The sequence below is a fragment of the Pieris rapae genome, chromosome 21, assembly GCF_905147795.1.
Source record: "Pieris rapae chromosome 21, ilPieRapa1.1, whole genome shotgun sequence".
Classification (NCBI taxonomy): Eukaryota; Metazoa; Arthropoda; class Insecta; order Lepidoptera; family Pieridae; genus Pieris; species Pieris rapae.
This window is the reverse complement of record NC_059529.1, coordinates 4163834-4186312: the sequence shown is the minus strand read 5'-3', so window position 1 is coordinate 4186312 and position 22479 is coordinate 4163834. Positions and strand designations below refer to the sequence as shown.

General features: G+C 33.3%; 2 protein-coding genes across 2 annotated transcripts; one reads left to right on the top strand and one right to left on the bottom strand.

Annotated features, from left to right (window-relative positions):
• The first annotated feature begins 1310 nt into the window (after nt 1–1310).
• On the top strand, nt 1311–17932 carry LOC110998590. The gene is made up of 14 exons (XM_045632981.1): nt 1311–1401; nt 2478–2611; nt 2739–3563; nt 3708–3877; nt 4211–4464; nt 4992–5204; nt 5947–6129; nt 6956–7211; nt 14665–14693; nt 14860–14994; nt 15322–15455; nt 15568–16395; nt 16549–16715; nt 16938–17932. Exons 1-14 carry the CDS (start codon nt 1317–1319, stop codon nt 17830–17832), a joined length of 4308 nt encoding a protein of 1435 aa, XP_045488937.1. The 5' UTR covers nt 1311–1316; the 3' UTR covers nt 17833–17932.
• On the bottom strand, nt 17926–22473 carry LOC110998604 (arylphorin subunit beta). The gene is made up of 5 exons (XM_022267318.2): nt 21339–22473; nt 20598–20704; nt 19293–20105; nt 19069–19214; nt 17926–18865 (listed from the first exon to the last, which is right to left on the bottom strand). Exons 1-5 carry the CDS (start codon nt 21574–21576, stop codon nt 18040–18042), a joined length of 2130 nt encoding a protein of 709 aa, XP_022123010.2. The 5' UTR covers nt 21577–22473; the 3' UTR covers nt 17926–18039.
• Nucleotides 22474–22479: the final 6 nt, after the last annotated feature.

Genomic DNA, 22479 nt, shown 5'->3' with positions numbered 1-22479 from the left:
TGGGGACAATTTAAGTACGACCAGTCACCACAAGGAGTACCCGTACACGAGTATGACGCATGGTCAGCCATCGGCCCCTTCGCCATAATTTAAGGAATGAGACAACTCGACGCATGGATGCCGACAAAAGCAATGACATTTAAGCAAGCATGATGATGCTTGAACGTCTGATATATCTGGTATGTCTTAGACCCAACGACTTGCAGATATTTCTGATAATCGTAATTATAATCCAATTGGAACATGGTCTCAGCGCTCGTACTTTGTTACGTCCTGTTACTTCAAAAAGGCAAAAAAGTCTGCTTTTTTGTATATTTTTACTTTAAAGCCAAGAAGGTATATTATATCTGAGACATGAAACATAACAATCTAGAGTAAAATTAAGACTAATAATTAAGTCTAACTGATTAACTAATAAGGAAATTTAAAAGTGTCAAATTTTACAGTCTCTATTAAGGGAAATACTTTAAGTACTATGTACGTATGTATGTACACTATGTACATTATTATTATTATATTTAAACACACTAGCAGCTTAATAAGCCAATGGGCGCGTATTTTGAGATTTGGAGAAAATAACCAATCTATTTATAAAAGAGTTCAATGATGGTGCACTGATTACACTTTCCGGATGCCTATTCCAGTCGGCCACTACCCGGTTCGAGAGAAAGTTCTTTAGGGAATTTGTATTGTGGTCTTAAGTTTTAAAGAACTACCCCTCAAATGTGTATTTTCACTTAAAATAAACAGCTTCTCAATTCCTGGAACATTATAGTGGCCAGTGAGGATTTTATAGGTTTCAATAAGATTTCCTCTTAACCGCCTACTTCCTAAATCAGTGAGGTCAGTGCTTTCAGACGCTCATTATAAGATTTGTTCCTGATTGACCTGATCATTTTCGTGTTACACTGATAATTTTGGTGTACATATTTCTATTTATATTTTCACTTAGCAATGTTAGTAGTTAAAACTGATGAGTAGATGTAATAAACAAAAGAAATATGAAATGAACAGCTAACGATTAAGTACATGGTTTTTCTTTCATCGTTGCTGGTGACAGCAACTTAAAGCAAGGTTCGTTTTTATTTTCATACACCCATTCCTTTATTTCTTTCAGCCTGAGAGTTGAGACCAATATACAGTTGTTATTAACATAAACATTAGACACAGTGTCTGGTGGTTTACTGAAGTGATGTGCATCATTAAAAATTCTAGAAAGTTATCGAATAATGTAATCTATAATGTTTATTGACGTGACCCTAAGATAAAAGTGAGTATAAAAGACTTTCTAGGTTTTGGATATACAGTTCTTTATTATGAATCAGTTAGTGTTGTTTGCTTGCCTGCTTGCAGGTGTGGCGGCCAACATCGTCGAGCATAATGCTACTCCACCTAGAGTAGGTAAGTTCAAAAGAATATTTTTTACTTTTTTTTATAGAACAGGGGGCAAACCGGCAGGAGGCTCACCTGATGTTAAGTGATACCGCCGCCCATGGACACTCGATGCTAGAGGGCTCGCGAGTGCGTTGCCGGCCTTTTAAAAATTTGTATATATTTATAAACAAAATATATTATAAATATTATATACCTACATATATAAACATAATTTGTATATAATTATTATAATTTAAACTTATATTCATTTAAATTATAAATGTGATATAAATTTAATAATTTAAATGACATAAATTCACAAATTCATATTTAAATAACGAAGTGTATTCGATGCGTGGGTGCAGTTGATGCGAGGCTTTTTGCCGGTCATCAGGCAAAACCAAGCTCTCTTTAATGATAGACAAGTATTATTTCATTTGACTGCTCATAACGTGGGCAGAAAGTTTGCATATGAGCTTAGTAGAATGTACTTCTACTCATTGAATGGTTTACCTACTTGCCGAATACTAAACTTAATAGCCGAATTGGTTCATTTGATATTAAGTAGTTCCATTTCTTATAAACAGCTCACTCACCCATGATACTTATTTTATCCTAACCACTTTGAAATTTGATTTACAATTAATATCCGCATAGCCATTTTTATAATTGTACGTTTGTATATAAACTTTAACAGGGTAATTTATAGTGTTTGCATTTTTTCGGTAGTCCAAAATTAAGGACTTGTAATTTTGTATGACATGATGAGTGAAGTTATTTTTTACTATGTTTCATAACTTTTATTTATATTGTATCGAACGTGATATTTAATAAACGAACAGAACAAACAGGCACATTAACTTGGAGTTTATTTAGGCTTAGAATTTATACGAACTCGTATATTATAACAGAAAACTGTTTTTTTATTAATTTGTACAAGCAAATAGAAAGATACAAATACAGTGTGAAAAATGCGCCAAATATAACATAACAAAGGTCATGTTTGGTTTAAAAAATTAAATCGTTCCATAATCAGTAATATTATGACTAATGAACATTGATAACATGTAATTATGTAATCACAATTAATCGTCTTATTACAGTGGATGCTACATTCCTCCAAAAACAAGTTGATCTTCTAACATTATATTTTCATATACATGAACCCCTTCAAGAACCCAAACTAAAAGCCATTGCACAGTCATGGTCTTTAACAAATAACATCGACAAATACAGTGTAAGTAATTTTTTTAAATTTGTTTATATTTTCAATGTTTTTTGTATGAGAAAGTCTAATAACACAGTAATTTTAAAATTGAAATTTGAAATATTCAAGTTTTCTAACTATATCCAATCCTTTACAGAATGTCACCGCAGTAAAAGTGTACTCAAACCTCATCGATTATGGCATGCAACTACCACGATCGGTGCCATTCCTTATCCTGGATCCAACTCACCAATTCGAAGCGGTCACGCTATTCAACGTCCTCCAATCCTCTAAGGATTATCAAACCTTATATAATACAGCTCTCTACCTCAGAGATATCGTTAATGAAGGACTTTTTGTTTATGTCATGGCTGCAGCTACAGTGCACCATCCAAAAACGCAAGGAATCATTGTCCCACCTTTATACGAAGTCTTCCCGGGATACTACCATAACGCTGAAATCATGAATATTGCGCATAGGGCGAATACACAAGGTAAACGTTTGGTTGATCGCTACCCTCAAACCTTTTTATGGGACGACAATGTGGTTATTCGATGGAACACAACAGTGTGGCCTTACCTTGGTAACAGCGATATTTCCACCTTCTATTACTCTCAAGACTATGCTTTAAACACACTTTACTACAACAATCACTTGACATACCCATTCTGGCTTAGCGGTCAAAATGGTCCACTGATGAAGTATAGGCGAGGTGAATATTTCTGGTTTTTCAACAAACAATTGACCAACCGATACTATTTCGAAAGATTGTCCAATGGTTTAAGCGAAATTCCTGAGATTGGCTCCGATATCGTGGAAGAAGGATTTGCGAGTGGACTTGTTTATCAAAACGGTATTCCATTCCCTGTGAGACCAGATGACCTTCGTATTGATCAACCCAAATACTCGGAACTTCTTGAGAAAATAAAGACTTATGAACGCCGTATTAGAGATGCTATTGAACTTGGCTATGTGGTTTCAGTAAGTTCTGATTCTTACATGTATTTAATAATATCAATTGATTTTAACTATCTATCGTCGTCAAGCAAATTCAATTAGATTAATAAAATTATATAAATACTTCCTATTGGGAATATATTAATGTAAGGTATCTCTATATTTTAGGTATCTGGTGAGAAGATTAATTTAAGAACGCCTGAAGCGATAAATGTTCTTGGCAACATTATTGAAGGCAATGTAGACTCACCAAATATAGATTTCTATGGTAGTCTTATTAACACCTGGAAGAGCCTCCTCGGAAACTCCATCATTCAAGGACATGTCTTCCACAAACAGTAAGTTGAATATTTAGTGATATCGTATGATATCGTTAAATACAAAAATAAAAACTTTCCTAACATTGGATATAAATTTGTTTTTAAATTAAAATGTTACAGTAATTTTACTCTTTTGAAACGTTTTTAAAATTTTTGGGTAAATAGAAAAAAATAATCTTCGGAATCTGATGTAAGTATTTCTTTTATATTCCATGCATACTGACGGTATGAGAACTTAAAGTCAACCAGCTGTATATAAAACCCTCTATACTAACACCTCAAATGCTTACCCCAAGGCTTAATCAGAGCTTTACAAATTCAGACATTGGCTAATAATATTCATTATTCTAGGCATATCCCCCTTGTCATACCAGCAGCTATCGAGAACTACCAGACTTGCATGAGGGATCCAGCCTTCTACATGATTTGGAAGCGAGCGCTGAACCTCTTCACTCTCTGGTCATCGTACCTGCCTCCTCACACAGAGGAGATCCTGTCACTCCCGAGAGTTGACATCCAGAAAGTGGAGACTGACAAGCTCGTCACTTACTTCGAGCAGAAGTACCTGAATGTGACGAATGCTTTGTGCTTAAATGATCGTGAAAGTAAGCTTATTAAGTAAATCAATAACTTTGCTAATTAATAACGGCGGCTAATGTGAATATTTTTCGTAGTAGGCTTAGATTTATTTATTTATTTATTTACACTTCATTGCAAAGAAACACAAATAAAACAATACATAAAAATTATATTAAATTATATTGGAATGAAGATCGCTAACAAGCGATGTCTTCCAGGCAACCCTAGTAAGAAAAGAAAACAATCCATCTATATCGCGTTTAAAACAATTTTTGTTTGACTAGGAATTGATATTTTACCTGCTGTATTAAGTAGTAAACAAGTTACGCAGGTAATATTCATCAAGACATTATTTTTTGTGGATAGTATTTATTAAAAAAAAAATACTAAGACAGTATACAAGAGCAACTTTGTACTAAATTAGAACAACATACAAATCATATTCCTTTTTTAAATAAAATTTTTAAACCGTTTAGAAATATTATAAATTTGTTATCGAAATTTGAATTTAAGTATACTTTCATTCATACTATGTTTCTTGTTACTTTTCAAGGCAAGGTGGTAGAAGATGAGGTCAGCGTTTTAGTACAACAACCACAACTCACAAACAAGGTCTTCACCGTCAGAGTACTCGTCAAGAGCGACGTTGCCAAGAAGGTGGTTGTCCGGTTTTTCCTCGCACCGAAATATGACAGCAATGGCTACGAGATACCATTACACCTGAACACAGAGAACGTCTTCCAACTGGATCAATTCGTTTATCAATGTTAGTATCTTTTCAAACTACCATGAGGGATCTTCCCTGAGAGAAACGACCTCCAAAAATTCAAAATTCAACCGTAATCCTCCCTTAAAAGCCGGCAACGCACCCACTAAAAATGGGTGTTTATGGGCTGCGACGACTGTCTTTTTGGGCGTCCCGCAGGCTCGTTTGCCCTCCTATGATATATATAAAAAAAATTCTTAGCTACTATCACGCACTGCACTATGCAAGCACTAACATGCCAAATACTTCAAAATATACAAATAAGGTTTATCTTATTAAAACAAATTTAAACGTGTAGTTAGTTCTAAAAATATTAACTGTATTTAGTACCAAATTCAGCGCTTTATGACACCGTAATCCATTATATTTGGTCATCTGTTTGGGAGTATTTCTTTATAGGTTTCATGGTAAAAGTATTGTATTTACTTTAAACAGTTGCATATAAAATAAACAATTCTTAAAGTGAATGTCAGTGAAATTAAGTTTTTTTTAATTATTTCGCTATTTTAATTATCAGTTATTTACAAAATCGAATCAACAGCTGTTGGTTAAGAACCCCACTAGTTGCTGTTAAGCACTATGTAATACTTACATACAAACAATTATAATTAAATATAAATATTCACCAGAATATAACGATATTCTTTTGTACATAGTAACAACTGGGTGGTTTTTGTCTGCGTAGTTGTAAGTTATTCCAACGATATTTATAGTTACTACATTTGCTGAAAACCAATTTTAGTGCCGGTAGGAGAGCATGTTATCAAACGTGATTCCACTGAAAATATGTACACCATTGACCAGTGGTACTCCAGCTACGAGGTCTACCTGAAGGCTCTTAATGCATTACAAGGAAAAGGCCAATTTGTGATTGACACGAAGCAGTTCTTCGATGGATACCCACGTAGGCTGATGCTGCCTAAGGGTGAGTTGGCAGATAAATTATTTTCACGCAATTATAGCCCTTAAGCCCATGATTGTTATTTGCATTATCTCATAGCCCATTGATGAATGACGCATTTGTGAAGACGCCCTTAGAACGGGGCATTAGGGCAAATGCATGTTTCAGCAATTTCTGTAACGTACCAACTAGGTAACTGGCAACTGTTATAGGGCAATTGTTTGGTTCAGGGTAACCAAGTCCATTAAGAAGTTTTCTAATTCTTAAATAATTCTTGTTTTAGTAATAACATAAATGTACTGTGTGTTATCACTGATAGCTAAGGCTATAGTACAAACTTCCTTATTGATTAAATTATCTCTTTTCAAAGTCTCATTTATACATACAATTTGTACGCAGTTTATTTGTATATTATGTTTCTATGTTTCTTTCTCTTTCCCAGTCATTTTGTTTTAAAGTTTCGTATTTATTAAACATAGCACTTGGTTGGTACATTCAATTATCAATTTGTTTTCTATGGCGTTTGCTATAAACTCTTTAGCTTGAAAAGTGACATTGAAATGGTCTAAAATGATTTTTAGATTTAAGATTAAATTAAAAATTTACACCATTACACAACACAACCAATTTAGGCTTAGTTAATTAAATTTTATCAGTTAGTTAATTGTATTGAATACTTTGTTTGTTTGTTCCTTTTTGTAAATCTTTTTAGTTATAACATATCACGTATTCCATCTGTGGCTATGTTCTCGGTGTATTTGTTTGATATTATATGTATTTTGTGTTAGCTGTAGGAGTACAAAAAAAAAATTCAATTAAACTAAATAAAATATAAATAATTACTTTGCAGGGCGTGTCGGTGGTATGCCTTTCAATTTATTCGTGCATATTTCGGACTACGTGGCACCTGAGACACCTTTTGGCCAAGGTGTGAACCCAGACCAAACCTTTGGCATTGGAACTGGAGCAAGACGCATGACAGGATATCCACTTGGCTTCCCCTTCGACAGACCTCTCCATCAGTACCAAGTAGAGACATTAACCAACTTCTACGTCCACGACGTACTTATATACCACAAACCAACCCTGGAAATTGTTGTACCTCAGTAAACCATACTTTTATAATTGATTTAAACTCATCTGCAATCGTTTTGGTTAGTTAACGAAAATATTATTGAAATATGTTACATTATTCTATCAAATCTACGCCAAGTATTTCAAATATATCATAATATATAAATATTTCAAATATATAAGAACTCAGACAAGTTAACATTGGTCTACTGTTAAATACTAGATATACCAAATAGGCAATAAAGGATGTATTAAGCGATAACATAGATTGATATTGTGTCCTTTACTATCATTGCCTGCAAGAAAGAGACACCGTTCTTTATTCGTAATTTTGTAACACCTCATTGAGTATTATTGTAACAATTGAGGTAAATATTTTTCATACATATTCCGCCAGGTTTATTAGCTATATCGATCTCACGCAATAGCCCATAATAATCTCTTATTCATAGCATATAACATACAAAACAAATGATAGTGCGTTTGTCGTTTTAAGTCCAAAGTTTAGTACGTATATCAATCTTAAGCACTGACAAATATGTCAAACTTTATAGGAAAATGCTTTAATAGCTTTTGTAAGTGGTCTTAAGTTTGATAGACATATTATTGGAGAAAGGACTTAGAACTACAAATATATAAAAATAAATATAAGGAATAATTATTGTAGGTTAAAGAAGAAATGAGCAATAATTCAACATACACTGTCATACAATTCTGAAACTAAACAAATCTGTTTCCTACTGTATTTATCATATTATATCGTATTTATGTTTTATTGTATATTTTATGTATTTCTTGTTTTATTTAATATATGAATTGATAATATTTATTACTGTCGGAAATAAATTATTAGATGATTTCAGTTTTTAGTTTAATTAATCGATTTCCCTTGTAATGTTATATTTAAAAAATTTAATATATAAACTTTATTTATTGGAAATTGAAACACGTTACGCCCTCTACGGACAATAAAAACAATTTAATTACATAATTCTTGTGTAGAACGCCATCTAGTACATTACACAGGAACTATCATCATTGGATTACAAATTTCATTACCTTGTGTGTGACGTTAATAATAAACATTTAAAAAAGGTTACTTGAAACTTTTTATTAGCGCCATCTAGTCATATTATCTTACTGTCAAAACTACAAATATGTAGATTTTACCTAATTTAATTATCAAGATTTATCATTTCACCCGCGCTCTTAATATGTCTAAGTAATTGTGACTTTGTAATTTTAACTGGTGAATGTCGAATGCACTATTAATTTCAGACTGCACCAAACATAAAAATTATACTATTAACTCATATATATATAATATACATTTTAATTATAAATTAAATGTAAATTCAGTTCTGTTACTTGATTGAAATTGTTTCGCGCTTGCTATGTATGGATAAAGTAACAGTAGAATAAGATACTTTGTGTTTCATGGCGAATAGCGCTATCTGACAGTCGTGAAACGCAAAAATACTGTTTATCCTACAAATAAGTAATAAATAGCTTATTTGGAACTTATCCGGACATTGTAAAACAGACCCTAAGATTAAAAGCCGAAAAGAAAAAAATAATGTTAAAAGTCGCTTTTATTAAGCCCATATTCTAATTATATTGATCTCGTCCTAAGGACTGACAAATTCGAAAAATTTGAAAAATGCTACTTATGCAAATCTACTATATTATGCAACTTTACAGAAATTGGTTAAATTAGATTTAGATAAAGTTTAACAAAAGGTTTTTACTATCATAGACGAATAGGTTGACATAATACAATAGACATATTACTACTAAGATTATTACAGAATTTCATAAATAGTATGTAATAGAATTATTACAACCAACAATGGTTGTAATCGTTATTATATATTTTTGTCATTAGTTTGTAACCGAAATATGTGACGGTAATTTTTTTCCAAACGCCGATAAAGACTTCAAAAATTATAAAAAAAACAAATTCCTTTTAACATATTACATAAAAACAAAATAATCAATATTATATTGGGTTAAAAACTACTTATAAGGTACTTATCACGACGCGGCGAAGCGAACTTTAGATTGCCAATGAGATATTACAATTATTCTTATTTTACTTAACCAATTGGCTGGAAAATTGGAATCATTTGACACCTCGATATTCCAGATTTGTCCACGGAGTGATGAGCTTTGTTTGAACATACAAACGATAAAATTTAGTCGTCGACTTCATAATTCCATACAGTTATTTTAACTCGGTGAAAATGATACAGAAATTCAACTAACCCTGAATCCTGACTAAAGAAAAAAAATAAAATATTTATATCCGGATAAAAATAATTGTAATAAATAAATAGTTTCAAATCATTGTTTTGATTGCCTGTAGAATTTGTTTTGATATTTTTTTGCAATAATAAATCATGATCATTCGAGGTCCGATTAAGGTGGAGTCACCTTAATTATGTGGCTGATCTTTGACATCAAACTGATAATTTTGCATAGCAATACTTTTATTCAGATTATTTATTATAACAATTGTCGAAGATACTGCATTTTATGAATTATGATGCAACTTGTTTACTAAAATTGGGAGATAGGAAAAATTATGTAATAAATACGAAATTAATTTTTTGACTACTCACGAGTCACTTTGAATAAATAACTTTCGCCCATAGAGAACTGCCACGTCAGGGGCGAGCGGGTATGTTACCGACCTTTCAGGGAAATTCATTCTAATTCATAATTTTTGCAAAAATTGTGGCAATACTTGCCTGTTTTTTACAAATTAAATTTTAAATCTCAGTACAAACGTGAAAATAATACACAATTTAATATTGGAATAGAATGTAAAATTGCTAAACCGAATCTTGGGTTTGAACATCTTAGGTGGAACCCATATAATATTTTGTCTGTGAAGTCCACAATGACGCTTGAGATGATAATTATGTTCTTGATGCGATATATAATAGTGTTAAAGACAATAATTCTTTCTAGTATTCTTTTGTTGAGTGATTTGATGTGAAGAAACCTTACCTAACGACAAAGAAATTATACATTTTTTATATTTTTTATAGATCAGGGTTAATAAGACACATCTGTAGTTAAGTGATACTGCCGCCTATGGACACTTAATACTAAAGGGCTCCACGGGTGCGTTATCGGCCTTTTAAGATTTTAATATATAAAACGAAGTGCGTTACAATATTTTCTTTCTGGGCATCAAATAACAAATTTCTGCATCAGTTTCGTGATCATTTGTTTTTTCTTCTCTATACTGGCTTCCTCGCGATGTTTTCCTTTAACGTACAAGCGAGTGTCCATATAGAAAGATAACCATTGATGCACAGCCGGGATTCGAACCTTCAACCACTTTTATTTAAATCATATATTTTCTAACCAATTATGTTGTCGTCGTAGGTTTGAAATAACTTAAATGTACAACTTAAGTAAATATTGGTAACACGGATGATTTGGCAGTACCTTTCTTAGCACTCTTATTCCACTTTGTACTTTTTTAAGAAATGTTCGATGCCTCAACTTAGAACATTATTTATTTTAAGTCGTCTCTGTTACTTTTATTCCCTTAGCTTGTTCAGTATTACACTCGTATCCATTGGACAAACGGAAAGTTACACTATTGAGCTGTAGGAAGTATAACCTAGTAGCAAGCATTGTCTTACCCTGAACCTCATCCACAGTGACCTGTCAACATATTATGGGTGATCAATCCTGTAGCTTTTATTTCTTTGATTATCGAAAATGCCAATACATTTGGCACGACTATTTTATTCGACCACAGTGTTAAGAGTCGCAGTTTAATTGCAATTGCTCGGTCATAGAAGGTATAGTACACTCATAGGCTATAACGCAGTTTGAAAAAAGAATTTATTCAAACAAGTATATGAAAGTAACCCCTCCCTGCTCCTCTTGACGCGATCTTTATTTATTTATTTATTCCACATTATTCTACCTTAACAGTAACTACTAATTCGATACAACGCCAAAGTAATACCCACACCCTTTATCCCAATAAAAAAAATTAAAAAAATTATACTTAAATGCCTAAATCTTATAATTAACAGCAAGCAACTCTTGTGAACTCAGCCAGTGTACAAACAAATAGGTCTACCTCCATAGACATTTTTTCTCAGGTTTGTATTTGCTACCCGTAGACCCAGTTTCTCCATTATACCCAGATTATGCACCCGACCCGTAAGTATCTTAAATAAATACACTGACACAGCTAGCGCTCTTCTGAGGCGTAGCTGGTCGTAACACACAAAACCCAGAACAAACAGGGTCGGGTACATAAGCGGATACAAGGGATATTGTTTGTGTATAATAATATAAAAATTCCGATGACCACTTATGACAAACAAATATTTGTTGTCGTTATTATTGATAATATGAAATTTCTAATTACTTCTATCGTTCTATTTGTATTCAATAATTGTTTACATATACAATCAAGAAATGACTACAGTCAAACTATTTTAGATATGTCTCTTTTCGTCTCAGTGTGAACACAGTTTGAAAGAATGAGACAAATCTAGTTACAAAGAATTAGACTCATTTATTCTGTACGAATAATGAGGTCTCATTTTATACGTAGTGATTATGTTCTTTATAATCACATTTTACCGTTTGCTTGTTTTGCCTTTTGGTAGAATTTGGGTAGACCAGAAAAGCCGCCCCGGATCATACGTCAAAGACAATTTAACAGTTTGTTTATATCAAATATATATAGTTTATCCGTTTGCTCCCTGTTCTATAAAAAAAAATGACATATTCAATATTACTGCATCTAATTGTAAGATGCTACGAATACATTTTTTCGTCAACTTACAATTTAGCGTGATAGATAAAATTTAAAATATTACTGTAATTCACATTGGTAACATAAACGTACACTTATGAACGTTAAACAATTTTTCTAAATTAACATTTTGTACAATTTCTAAAATCGAAAATGTTGTAACACTCGGCCACTCTTTATTGGTTTAGATCTGGAAGCTTTAATACTATGCTTTAAATATATTTAAGAAACGATTGGATTATAATAATTAAAAATACAAAAAAGAGATTAGACCTGCATAATTGTATAATTAATAAATAAAAATATTTTTTCTAAGAACAGTGGTGGGATAGTGGCTTAAGCGTGTGTCTCTCATTCTTGGAGTTGTAGGTTCGAATCCTGACTGTGAATTTTCTGTCTATAAGCGCACTTAACACTTGCTAGGTAAGGTTAAAGAAAACATCGTGAAGAAACCGATATGCGTTACGGCTTAGACAGAAGTCTGATGATTTTTTTTTTCACCAAACAAACAAAACAATTAATACAAGTAGTAGCAGCGCTCAGTGCCTAATTCTATTTTTTAAACTCAAAGACGTTGGGGTGGTGTCGCATGTACCAACTAGTACCAAATAGATCGTCAAGTATCTATTTAATCGAAATTTCCTTGCAAAAGTCAGTAAAAATTAAAGTCAAGTCAAAGTCAAAAATATTATTCATAATATAAATAACGTAGTAAAAATGTACACTTATCAACGTCAATAATGAAATATAAATACAATGCTTCTAATTTTACATTTACTGCCAGTTCTCAAATCAAGGGCGTAGAAGAACAAGCAATAAACTTTCCACCACTCTATTTGATAGCCATGTATTTTTATTGTTTTATACTACGTTTGTAAGGAGCTGCAACCATGACACCATGTTCCACATGACATCTACATAAATTAAAAACGATGAGCACAAAAAGCGCGAAACTATATAAGATACACAATTAATTAGATAAACAAATAAAACATTTAAAGGACTATGTTGCAGATTTTTTAATAGCTTATTAAGACAATGAGCAGTGTTGGCCTAGTGGCTTTAGCGTGCGACTCTCATCCCTGAGGTCGTAGGTTCGATCCCCGGCTATGCACCAATGGACTTTCTTTCTATGTGCGCATTTAACATTCACTCGAACGGTGAAGGAAAACATCGTGAGGAAACCGACATGTCTTAGACCCAAAAAGTCGACGACGTGTGTCAGGTACTGGAGGCTGATCACCTACTTGCCTATTAGATTTAAAAATGATCATGGAACAGATTCAGAAATCTGAGGCCAAGGCCTAAAGAGGTTGTAGGGCCACTGATTGATTTATTTATTAGTAGGAAAAATATTGATTTTGTAGGAAAGTTTAGACATTGTGAACTTCAAGGTCAAGTAATCGTTCATCAATCAGTTTTAGTTTTTAAATGCTTGTAGCATGTTTTCGATTATATAATAGGCATGCCATTTTTAACTCATGCTATACAATAAAATATGTCTTATACTTGCCCATTAGATATTAGATAAGCTTTAAATCAAATAATTTGAAATGATAACACTGTTCGGGAGAAAATTATGGAAGAATGTAAAAAAATTAAACATTTAGAAATTATTTTTGTTATTGTCAAAACAATGCAAATGCATTCAATCTTGAATCAGATCAAATGTCACTGAGAAGTGAGAATTCTTTGACACACCTAGGATTAAGTTATAATTATCAATGGGTTAGTTAATAATTTATTTGTTACTTTCTACACATAAAATTTAAATCTGTATGAATTTAATACAATACAAAACACATAAAAAATTAAGGAAAATATAAAACACATTAAACACATAAAAGTTACTAATTGTCTTTGAATTTATTTTACTTTATTCATGTCATAATAATCACACTTTATTAATAGATCTGTCGGTTATTATTCCCTATTAATATAATAATGTAACCATGCCAAATATGATACTCACTTTGGTTAATTTTCATAGCTGAGTTATATTTTATATTGTATATTTATAATATTATATACTCAGTTATATATTAGATTTAAGTTTCGACTTAAACTTATATTTCAAGCACAATTTAAAAAAGAGCCATCAAAACGAGAGTTTACAAGTGGAATATTTAAAACGTCAAAAGGCAATGTTATCTAATTCTGTATGTCTAACAGTCGTACTCAGAGTCGTTTATTAAGAGTTAATGCATCATTAATCTTAAATTAAAAAGGTATGGGATCCTATCACGTCGGGGTCACCATTTATGGGATGTTATCACGTCGGGGTCACCATTTATGGGATGTTCTATATTTTTATAAATCACAACCCATTTTTATCTTTGTTAAATTGAAATATTTCTTCACAAACAACGGTAATTAATTTATATTCTTATAGAAAGGCTCATAGGAAAAATACATGCTCACTCATCTTAAAAGTCTGTTCTGAGTGACGTCTGTTTTCTTCTTTTCTAAGTGTCCTGTATTTATGTTGCCACATACATCAAATCATATAGAAAATACTACACCATATAGTATGTACATTTTAGTGCGTATCTATGATACGCTACAAAGGTATTCACTGACTTTAAGTAACTCGTTGGGTATAACTGCGTGGACGACTCATAAATGAAATAACAATACAAGAAAGCCTCACTACGTTTGTACGCCTAATAAATATGTATGGAATTTTCTAGAAGTATTGTCGATTGCAGTGGATCAATAAGTATTATTAAAAACCATTGTTTAATGTATACTTTCTCTGTGTTGACGGTCACCCCCATAATCGCCTGACCTCTCAAGAGGGCATAGATTATGAACAATCCCAAATATTATTTGTACTTTATCAATATTGATAACGTGCATTCGTTTAGTATAAAAACTGCAGTAAGAAAGTAGTGAGGCACAGTTACCATTTGGTCTGGCAACAATGAAGACTGTCTTGGTTCTAGCAAGCTTGGTGGCCCTGGCTTTGGCCGGGAACATTGTGATTCCCCCGAAGAATGTCGACTGCAAACTGAAGACTGGTAAAACTTTAATCAATAACTTTTACTTAACATTAATTTATTATAATTTATTACATTTAATTAATTTTTTTCATCTTTCTACTTATATTCAATTATTTTTTTAACATTGATGGATAAATGGCTAAAATATTTGGTTAGACTTATGTTTTATTATACAATTTGAAATTTCATTAAATTCGGTGCAGCAGTTTATTATCAAGATGAAGAGATGAATGCAAAAGTAAAGTCTCCATAAATATAAGTGTTCATGTTATTTGCTAGTTTTCTTAATTTTTTTGTTTTTGTTTTAAATCTAAAGAGATTTTATATAAAAAAATATAATTTCAGTTGAACAAGACGTCGTTACGAAGCAGCAACAGATCCTCAAATTGTTCTACTACATTGGCCATGTCAACACCGAAGCCGAATACTACAAAATCGGAAAGGATTACGACATCGAGGAGCACGTCAGCGACTACACCGTACGTAAATCTTTTTCTACCACCTAAAACTTACTTTTCTTATAATTGGTACAGTTCTTTTTTTGAATTTTTTGTGTTTATAGCTTCATATAACACATTTTTCTCTTTTCAGAACAAACAAGCCGTTGAGGAGTTCTTGAACTTATGGAAGGTTGGGTTCCTACCTAAAAACATCCCATTCTCAGTCTTCAACGATAGGTCAAGGCAAGAGGCTGTAGCCCTATTCCATGTCTTGTACTACGCTAAGGACTTTGATGTCTTCTATAAGACCGCCTCCTTCGCCCGTGTCTACATGAACGAGGGTCAATTCCTCTACTCATGCTACATCGCTGTTCTCCACCGTCCCGACCTCAAGGGCTTCGTCGTCCCTGCGCCATACGAAACCTACCCAGAATTATTCACCAATGTAGATGTCTGGTACAGAGTACACCGCATCAAGATGCAAAATGGAATCGACACCAACGACTTCGGACCTGAATACGGTGTATCTCACGAAGAGAACCGCTACGTTGTCTACGCTAACTACTCTGACCGATACGTATACGCTAATGGCGAAGACAAGATCTCTTACTTCACTGAGGATATTGGCCTAAACGCTTACTACTACTACTTCCACGTTTTCTTCCCCTTCTGGATGGAAAGCGAAGTCCAGCCCTTATTGAAGGAACACCGCGGAGAAGTTTACTACAACTTCTACCAACAACTCTTGGCTCGCTACTACTTGGAACGTCTGTCCAACGGTCTTGGAGAAATCCCTGACTACTCATGGAACCACCAGATCGAGGCTGGTTACAAACCATTCATGAAGTACTACTACAACTTCGCTCAAAGGCCCAGCTACTACCAGATCCCCTATGAAAAGCATGTCAAGGAAATGCAAGTCCTTAACACTTTCGAGCAGAGCTTCATCCAGTTCCTGCAACAAGGCCACTTCAAGGCTGTAAGTAAAACTTTATATCTTTTTATTCTACGTTTTTATTTAAAAGGAACCTTAAGATATATATTTTATGTCGTATTTCTAAAATTTATTCGTAAAATTTTAACTTTTTTTTTATAAAACTAAACGATTTTAACATAAAAACATCTTTTACAGTTCAACCAGGATGTTGACCTACGCAACTCTAAATCTGTGAACTTCGTCGGAAACTTCTGGCAAGGCAACGCTGATATATTCACCAAAGTTGGACCATGGAACCACCCCTACTCCTACGAGGTTATTGCCCGTCATGTACTTAGTGGCGTCACTGAGAATGCTGGCAAGTAAGTACAAAGATTTTTTTAATAATTATTAACTTTAATACTAGCTGGATAAGGAAATGAAAATAACAATTTATTTTCATTTTGGTTACAAAACTTAATAACTTATATATTTTGACAGTTGAATGTAATACGCTAAACGTTACAGTTATCTCCATAAGGTTTTTTTTACAAAAACTTATTTGGGTTTTTTACAATTTTCTGATGTTAATAATCTTGTTCCAGATACGATTTCGTTCCTAGCGCTCTCGGTTTCTACCAGACATCTCTTCGTGACCCCGCCTTCTACCAGCTTTACAGCAGAATCTTGAAATACTTCATTGAGTTCAAGAAATCATTGACCCCATACACCCAAGACGCTCTCCACTACGTCGGAGTTAAGATTAACGACGTTAAGGTTGACAAGCTGGTGACATACTTCGACTTCTACGACTTTGAGGTTAGCAACGGTGTGTACTTCAGCAAGGAAGAGATGAAGAGCAGCAGATGGCCATACTACGTCGTCCGCCAACCCCGTCTTAACCACAAGCCATTCACCGTAACCGTTGATGTTAAATCCGATGTTGAAGGAGAAGCCGTATTCAAGATCTTCCTCGGTCCCAAATATGATGGTAAAGGCTACCTCATTGACTTGGAAGAGAACTGGCAAAACTTCGTCGAATTGGACTGGTTCGTGCAGAAACTCACCAAGGGACAGAACAAGATTGAACGTCAATCCACTGACTTCTACTACACCAAGCAAGACTCTACCCCAGTCAGAGAAATTGTTGAGAAGTACCTCGCTGAAGGTAAGGTACCTAGCGATATGTCAGTCAAACCCGGTGCATACCCCCAGAGGCTCTTATTGCCTAAGGGTACAAGCGGTGGGTTCCCATACTGGATTTACGTTGTTGCCTACCCATACCAACCAGCCAACAAGCAAGTTGAAACCATCAGGGTATTCGCTAACGACAACAAGCCTTTGGGCTACCCTCTTGACCGTCCTGTCAACTCTGTTTACTTCAAGCAACCCAACATGTTCTTCGAGGAAGTGAACGTATTCCATGAAGGAGAGATGTACCCTTACGAGTACAATGTTCCCTACTACACCTACCACCACAACGAGGTCAGCCAACACTAAATGGAGAGAGATAAATATGTGGTGTTAATTCAATTCATGTTATATAATGACAAATGACCAAATGTTAATTTATGTATAAATAAAAATATGTTATATTCAATATCAACTTTAATTTATTTTTTCTTCTAACTTACTACAGACTAACAGAAAATATCACGTTTAATACTAATTTTACTCTACTTTCGACGTTACACTGTCAATTTTTGGTTAACTTAAATGAGCTGAAAAGTAACCATTCACATCATTTAAACTTTTCTTATGATAAATAGAGACTTTGTTGAACACATAGTTTTTAGCTTTTGACTCGTTGTTAATCTCAGCTTGTCTATGGAAAGGGAAGCCTAACGGCAAAGTATCGTATTCTATATCACTAGTGTTACTAGCCATATCTTTTACAGGCACAATCATACTAAATACTGTCAGATTCAATCCTTCCTCTAAACCTTTCGGAATTAACAAATTTTCTGGAAATTTAAATAGATCAAACTTATTCTTCTTCGAAAATGATTGTTCCATATTGTAATAATCATCATAGGAAAATTTACCTGACATTTCTGGGTTCCAACTGATTATGTTTAAACCTTTTTCAAATTTGTAAAGGAACGAATCAATTTCGAAAAATTTTGAGTGTTCTTGCCAACAGTATTTTGGATCACATTCGGGTCCCAAAAATATCTTAACGATACCGTTTTCATTAACCTTAGATTCGGCAGTAATATTTATTGTGAACGGCAAATGCCTGAGTCGTTTTTGCCGAGCTGTAAATAGTTTGGGAGGCTTTTTTGTTAGATAATCCTCGCTATACAAAAATTTGGTTAAGCTGATTTGGTAATAGTCAAAATATGTTGTTATCCTCGAGGAACTACATTCAATAATGTTGAAGTCGTCACTTTCGTATTTAGAGAAGTCAAATGGCTGCAATGTGGTAGCATACTCTGTGAAGTATTTGAGAAGAGATTGAATCATTTGCCAATACAGAGGATCTCGTAAAGTAGTCTGCGGATTGTGAAGCACTGTAGGTGCAGGGTTATATCTGAAAGAATATAACAAATTCTCAATTATGTCTTACATGACTGTTTTTATACAATTCATAAAACGTTTATAGGCTACATTATTTAGAGAAACATTTTCTACATAATTCAATTCAGTGACTATTTAGACTACTTTCAGACACTAACATTGATTATGTTATTACTTCAATGTGTGTATGTTATATGTATTACATATATGTGTTACCTGTCACTCGGGTAGCTATTTGATCCGTAGCCAAATAGAGATTTAACAACTTTGGCCGTTTGTATTCCATCGAAATTAGCCCTTACTAATTTAGCTAATAAATCAATATAATTATCTTCGGTGAGTGCTGTCTTCGTTGCATTATCCTGAATTAAATTAAAATCATAAATTATTGAATACCAGTGATATATAAATACGGCTAAAAATTATGTTATCAGTCTTACCATATAAATAACCCCTCTTGAAATGCATTCTTTGATAGCGATGTCTATTGCTTTAATTCGAGCCTGTTGTTCGTTCCACTGCGGTAGAACTGAAGATCTTGTTGGAAAGAAAAGACCATTGTCGTGTAATAAGTAGGGGTTGAAATCTCTAAAGCAGTTAGATTCACTCGACACGTTCCTCACTCGGTAATGCTGTTTCTCTAGATGATACCGCGCCAGAAGCTGTTGGTGGATGAAATAATCCCGTTCAGCGTATCTTGCGTCAATACCAGACAGCTCGTCGTTGGTCATCCAAAATGGATATTGGAGGTGAACCCCATAGTAGTAGCTATTTAGTGCTATGTCTTCTCTGAAATAATCAAGGTTCTCCTCGCAACCCTCAGTTACCATATTCCAGCTTGAATAATTGGTGTTTATAACAACGAAATTGTCACCTGAATAAATTTGATTTACTTTTGATGCTTGCGTATCTGCCATGGAGTTATCGTTCTTAAATTGTAGCGCCTTTATGATAGCGTCGCTGGTGATGTAATAATTTGGTTTCACAACAAATGGTGGGTCATTTTCTTTTGATGAAGCATCGATTCTGTATAATGAAGCCAGACGCCACGCATAGTCGAACATGTCCTTGTTAACATTTTCTCGGGCCCAATCACGGATTAAGAAAAGTTTATCATTATCAGCATATTGGAATACACGGAACAACGCAATAGTGGCTTCTCTCATATTATCATCGTAGATATTAAAGATCAACCCCTTCATTGCATGGCCTGCATCGAGGTGGCCATAAAATATTTTAAAATTTTCATCCTCCTGTAAAATTTAACGATTCTAAAAATATAGTAATCCATAAATGTTCATGAACAATGCTTTATTATCTATGGTACACGATTAATGTATATTTCCTTTAATGACATTGCTATGAGGATATGTAAGTTATAAACAAATGTTTTGTTATTATGGAGATTTTTCAGAATACTTATACCTATCAATCTCTGTATTATATAATTTTAGTATTGTCTTTTATTTACATAACTTTTACACATTTAAAGAAAAACACTTTTTTAACGGATTATAGTTATGTATTATTATATTTAAACTTATAATTATTTGTACATAATTTTAAATTTAAACCGACGTTTCGCGTGCTTTACAGCGTGCGTGGTCACCTTTGTCTTCAGTCACCGTAATCCGTTAAAAAAGTGTTTTCCTTATATAATTTTTCCATCTATAAATATCTTAATTGAACGTATAAAGAAGGAAAATCAAGGTCAGGCTAAAATGCTACAAATACAAACAACTCACTTGATTGACCAAATCTGGCAGCTGGAGGTTTATTTGACCGCTCGATTTTGAAGATACTGATCCAGGAATAATGAATTTTAACAACTGCTCGCTGTTTCTAAATAGTTCTAAAACAAAAACTTCATTTAACATTTATAGAATCTAGAACAATAATTTGTTACGCAAAACAACGCCTTAGATACAAAAAAAAATCAGTGACGCTACAACCTCTTCAGGTCTTGGCTTCAGATTTCTGAATCGGTTTCATGAACATTTTTAAGTCTAATGAGAAAGTAGGTGATCAGCCTCCAGTGCCTGACACACGTCGTCGATTTTTTGGGTCTAAGACATGTCGGTTTCCTCACGATATTTTCCTTCACCGTTCGAGCAAATGTTAAAATGCGCACATAGACCGAAAGTCCATTGGTGTACAGCCGGGGATCGAAGTCGCACGCTGAAGCCACTAGGCCAACACTAACTAAAAAACTAAAAAAAAAAACGCATAATATTGACATTTTAACATAAAATTGATATTAAAATAATTATTACGAATTAAAATGAAGTATTTTCTAATATTGCCTTAGATGACTCTTTTGCTAAACGCTCTTAGTATACTTGAGTATTACGCTTTAAAAAATAAACATTTCAATAATAATGATCATGCAAGCATAACGTCTAGACAAATTAATAACATTCAAATATTTACACAAGTTCGGTTTAATTCATAAGTATATTATGAAAACACTATTCAAATTCTTTTACCTCCTTCGCCCAAAATGTCAGGTAATTCCATAGATTTACTTGGCGCTGGCACTGTCAATACTTGTCCCAGGAAAAACAACCAAAGAAACATTTTTAATAGAGTCTTCCACATGACTATAATTTTCACAACTGACAATAATAATAGTAAGCAAGTCTTATATGTAACTGTACGTGTTAGTTTCCCTACGTCCAATTGAAATCCTGGGGTCACTAATGAATGTTTGTCGTACAATCGCATACAGTACGAGCGAAATTACGTCTATTTTATCGAGATAAAACATAGGCTTTAACAAAAAACGTAACAAATAATCCTACAACATTCCTTAACATTATTAGGATTAAAATTTAATTACTAATAATTGTCTCTATTTAGTTTAAGTTTTTACTGACTGCTTGAGTTTTTTCCTTGCTATTTTGTAATGTACATGTTCTAAAATTCGTGAGTTGTGTTGTCGTGTATTTTTTTGACTGGGACGAAAGTAATTATTTATTGAAGTTTGGTACTTCAAATGATGCATTTTATACATTATATGTGTATATTATAAAATGCTTTCTCCTCTCTAGCAAGCCGGTTTTATTTCGGCGTTCGAGCGACTGTTATATGCGCAGAGATATAAAATCGATTTGTGCCCGTATCGAACCTACGACCTCAAGAATGAGAATCGCTAAAGCCATTACACAAAACTGCTCACCTTTAAACATATATTATACCATACAAATTACATACCTACATACATATATGATATCAACGTTAAATTTTGCTCTTCATAGTACAAACGTATATACTCTTAGGAAACAAAATCTAAATGGACAATTTTCCAATTGTACCTCAGGTCTAATTTTGGTCCTGTGGTAATTCCTCGTTTACAAGCGCTATTACGCGACACAAAACTTGATTGAATGTTTTATTTTGAACTAAAGACGACGCGGTAGACACACAAGTATTAATACTTAAAATTTTTTTTTAATCACACAAGACTTGGTACACTAGATGGCGCACCAAGCGATTTTTAGGTAATCACCGAATTAAAATAGATAACTTTGTTTAATTTTATTAATTAGTTATTAGTGGAACAAAACACGTCAGTATTCGATATTTGAATTATCGAGAATCGAACTCTTGACATTCGGTAAGAAACCA